Source organism: Microcebus murinus, chromosome 10, assembly GCF_040939455.1.
Source record: "Microcebus murinus isolate Inina chromosome 10, M.murinus_Inina_mat1.0, whole genome shotgun sequence".
Taxonomy (NCBI): domain Eukaryota; kingdom Metazoa; phylum Chordata; class Mammalia; order Primates; family Cheirogaleidae; genus Microcebus; species Microcebus murinus.
The window spans coordinates 8,125,869-8,130,062 of NC_134113.1; the positions used below are offsets into that span (position 1 = coordinate 8,125,869).

Consider the following 4,194-nt stretch of genomic DNA (forward strand, 5'->3'; position numbering starts at 1 on the left):
CTATGGCAGCTGGAGACTGCATTGTTAGCGAGTTAGGAAAATTAACCATCCGCTTTTTTCTCCGCCTGGCACTCAGCCAGGAACTACTGCTACTGATGATGATGATGCAAAGAGCTCCCCAGGACCCAAGGAAGCTGCCCAGAAGTTTTCTAGACAGGCTGCCTGTGCAGCTCCGCAATGGAGAATATCCTGCAGGAAGGGGAACGGGCTGTGCTGAGGTGCCTGCTCTAAGGACACCCTGGACAAGCCGGGGTGCTTTCGTTTTGCTTCCCTATTTCACTAGGTCTATTGTGCATCACGCTGAGGACTCCCGGCTCTATCTTCTCCTGGGGAAGAAGCTGAGAAGCAGCAGCCGTGGCTGCCTCCCAGTGGCCCTGGCTAAAACCTCCGCTGTTCAAGGTGCCCACAGCAGATCTCAGCCGCAGCCACAGAGACAGGCTCAGGCTTCCCCAAGGTTAGTGACTCAGCGGGGGAGGTTAGGGTAGGACTGGGAGACCTGGGGGGCCCAGCGCTTTTGACAACAGATTTCAGGAACTTTTGTGCAGAAGACAGGAAGCTGAGTCCTGAGAACAAGCCCAGCAGCAGAACTGCAATCTAATGAACTTCTAGCAATTCCATTTATGTCACTGAATCCTCCCTGCAGGTTTAGAAAAATAGATCCCCAGCTTCATGCCCCGTAAACATGGAGCCTGAACCAAGTTCTCACTTCCATAGACAAGTGACCCCTCCTTTCCTTTCCTGCTACCCACTCCCAACCGAAGCCCCAGCAATTATGCAGAAACATCCATAGTGATGTGGGTAGAGATTTTCCTTTATTCATTTTTATTTTGGAGAGAAAGGACTAGAGCAAAAAGATGATGCCAACTCCCCAGGCACTGAAATGACCCTGCACATGCAGAACACGCGGATGCACTCTGGACTAGTGACTGACGAGGGAATGTGCCCCATGGAGAGAATGTCCCTGCAACCCCCTCCCCCCATTTTTATCAGTTTCAAGACCCACACCCACACCCGCCCAAGGTCGCCTTGTCATTCTCAGTAAGTGAATCTCCTAAGCAAATTGGGCTTTTACTCCTGGGGGCTTAGAGCCCTACCCGCCAACATAAACATGCGTCCCCTCCCCTAGAGAGGAAGGGAAAGCCACACATGATGCTGGAACACAGAGAGACGGCATGCTTCATTTTTCATCATCCTTCGGCTTGGGAGAAAGCCTGCCTTCTGTCATCCCAATGAGACGGGACGGAGCCTTGCCACTTTCCCATCTCCCCAGGCCCTGTGCAACGTGCCCTGCCTGATTTCAACAAGCCCAGCCAGGAGCCTTCCATCTCTTCCTTTGGGAAAAAGACATTTGGGAGCTAACAGTTACAGGGCTCCACTGAACATTCAAGTCAAAATTTTCTTTTTACTCAGTTTCTGTTCCCACCAAAGGCCTGCTTCCCCAAGGGGATTTCTGAAGTCTGAAGCCCCCACACCTGGCTCCAAGCCTCCCCAGCAATTCATGAGCCCCATGAAATGGATGTATTTGGTTGCAACAACCCCTCACTACCGCATCCCTCCAGAGCAGTCGTGGGTTTTTCTCGGCATCTCTCCCTGTGGTTTGCTGCAGTGTCCTGACTTCGAGGTGTCCAGGGTGGCAGGGGAAGCATCAGGTGCCTTTGCTTTCTGTCCTCTCCTCAGCTGTCTGAGCGTTGCTGACGGTGCAAAGCTGCCCCTGGGCCGCGGGCTTCACTGACAGGACCAAGCGTTTGCGGAACGTCTCGCAGAGCACGATATACACAAAGGGGTTGAGGCAGCTGTTGGCATAGCCCAGGCTGATGGCCGCATTGTACAGGTAGACGAAGGTGAGGGTTGGGCGGCTGATGGACAGCTGGGTCAGCTGTAGCACGTAGTAGGGCGCCCAGCACACGAAGAAGACCAGGCAGATGGCGATGGCTGTGCGGGTCACCTTCTTTGTCCGCAGCCGGATGCTGCGTTGGGAGGCAGGGGCCACCGAGGACGTCATGCGCTGCAGGATCCTCACGTACGCGGCCGTGATGACCACGAAGGGCAGGGCGAAGGCCAGGAAAAACTGGTACAAGGTGAACCAGTAGAGGTCAGTCTCCGGGTTGGGCAGGCGGATGCCGCAGCCCACCGTTCCCCCCGGGAAGGGGATGAGCCTGGCATAGAGCCACACGGGAGTGATGCTGATGAAGGAGAGGGCCCACAGGAGGCAGATCACCAGGGTGGCCATAGAGGGCTTCCGGAACTTGGTGGAGGAGATGGGGTGGACTGTGGCCAGGTAGCGGTCGATGGCCATGGCGGTGAGGATGTAGGTGCTGGTGAACTGACTGTTGGCGTCCATGGCGGTGATGAGGGTGCACATGGTCTCCCCAAAGTGCCAGACACCATTGCCCATGAGCTGGTGGATCATGAAGGGCATGCCCAGGAGAAAGAGGAGGTCCACCACCGAGAGGTTGATGATGAAGATGTCGGGGACGTTGCTGCACCAGTGCAGCTTGGACTTCTTCACGACCGCGAAGATGACCGTGGAGTTCCCGATGATGCCCAGAAGGCAGATGGTGCCGAACACCGAAGGCATGATGATGTTGATGTAGGAGACACTCCCTCTGCGAGGAGGCGACCCTGGGGACAGAGGGAGCAGGTGCTGTCCATCTGACATGGGCTCAGCTCTTAGGGCTGACGTCCTGCTGTTGTGCTCAGCCTCCCGCTACTCTCTTGCTTACCTTTCATCCCCCAGTTTCAGCCCAGGTCCCACCATCCACCTGTCCTCTTCTGCCATTCTCCCTCCCCGCACTGTTGCTAATCCTGTCCCCTTGCCCTCCCCTACTGGCTTCCTGGGGAATTCTACCAGATTCTCTGCAGCCACCTGTAGTTGAAGGACCTGATCCCTTGCCTCCTGCAGGGGGGCCAAGAACCACAGCTGTCAGAGGATTACTCTGCGCACCCCTGGGCTTCTCCAGGAATCCTCGTCTAAATAGCCAGGAGGACGTGAAAGTGTGTGTGTGTGTTCTCTTCCTGTTCACAGCCCTGATCATTTCATCTTAGAGAGCGCTGGCTGGACACTGTGTACTGATTCCTGGGCCTGTCTGTGGGCGACTGTCTTACAGACAGACGCAAAGCCGGCTGTGCCTGGGTCAGGACAGCCGCCCTCCCGGCTCCAGGCTTCCTAGGCTCAGGGATTTCCTTGGTCGGTGTCCTCTGAGCCTGGGCTTCCCGAGCGGAGCGGGGATGCGTGTGCCGCAGCTCGGCAGCCTGAGGATTTCCCCACACAAACCTTTCCTCTTTGCCTTCCTTCCCTTCGCCTTCAAAGCTAGAATCCCAGGGCTTCGCAGCCCTGGAAATGTCAGGAAGCTTAATTCACCAGAAAAGTTAATCCCGTCATGGCTCAGTGAAGCCCTCCCTCCCCACGGCTTCTCCCAGGGGCCAGCGGGGATGTCTCAGACCCCATCCCCGAAGTGCCAGGAAGAAGCCAAGGGCAGCAGCCAGTGAGCCCCCGCCGTCTCCCGCACCCCACCCCCAGCCGCTCCTGCTTGCTTTTCCAGCCTGGAAATTTTTCTGCAAAGCATATTTGGAACTCATCGGCGAGCCTTCCTCTGCCTCCCTCGCGGCTGGCCACCATTCCTTGCCACTTCTGAATGTGCCTTTGCCCTCTCCTCTGCTCCTCTGCTCCCGCCCGCCCCTGCCTGCTTCTCCCCTTCCCCACCCGGCAGAGCGGACTGCAGATCTCGTCCCCAAGAACTGTAATAAAGTTTCCCAAGCAGTTTGGCTCAGGGGTGACAGCTTCCCATTGCCCACCCCCAGCCCAGAGGAAGGAGGACTCCCCCCAACTCGACTTACCCGCCAAGGTGAGGTTATCCGGGCCATCAGAGGTGTTGCTGGCATTGGGGCCAGTGGGCAGCAGCGAGGCGTCCAGGTCCATCCAGCTGGTGCTGGTCGCCTGCTCCCCTGAGTTGAGCTCCAGGCCACCCACGCAGGCTGCGGCAGCCTCCAGCACCCGCCTTGTCCCGGAGCACGGAGCACGAGCCCTGCAGTCCCGCAGTCGGGAAGGGGGTCTTCCCCAGCAGCCTGGGAGCCTCTGCCGCCTCCAAGCCCAACTGCCCTCCCCACTCCCTCCTTCCCGGCTCCACTGACATCACCTAGACACATTAACATTCGGAGGCAGATGCACATTAACCTCTTCAGTCCCGCGCTGGG

General features: G+C 57.4%; 1 protein-coding gene across 1 annotated transcript; it reads right to left on the reverse strand.

The window, feature by feature from the left end:
• Positions 1-780: 780 nt before the first annotated feature.
• Positions 781-4,194, reverse strand: MCHR1 (melanin concentrating hormone receptor 1). Its single transcript, XM_012741912.3, has 2 exons — positions 3,838-4,194; positions 781-2,622 (listed from the first exon to the last, which is right to left on the reverse strand). Exons 1-2 carry the CDS (start codon positions 3,917-3,919, stop codon positions 1,646-1,648), a joined length of 1,059 nt encoding a protein of 352 aa, XP_012597366.2. The 5' UTR covers positions 3,920-4,194; the 3' UTR covers positions 781-1,645.

Coding starts and splice junctions, on each gene's coding strand:
- MCHR1 (XM_012741912.3), bottom strand. CDS start 3,919: ATGGACCTGGACGCCTCGCTGCTGCCCACTGGCCCCAATGCCAGCAAC. Junction 2,623..3,837: donor GGATAACCTCACCTTGGCGG/GTAAGTCGAGTT, acceptor CTCTGTCCCCAG/GGTCGCCTCCTCGCAGAGGG.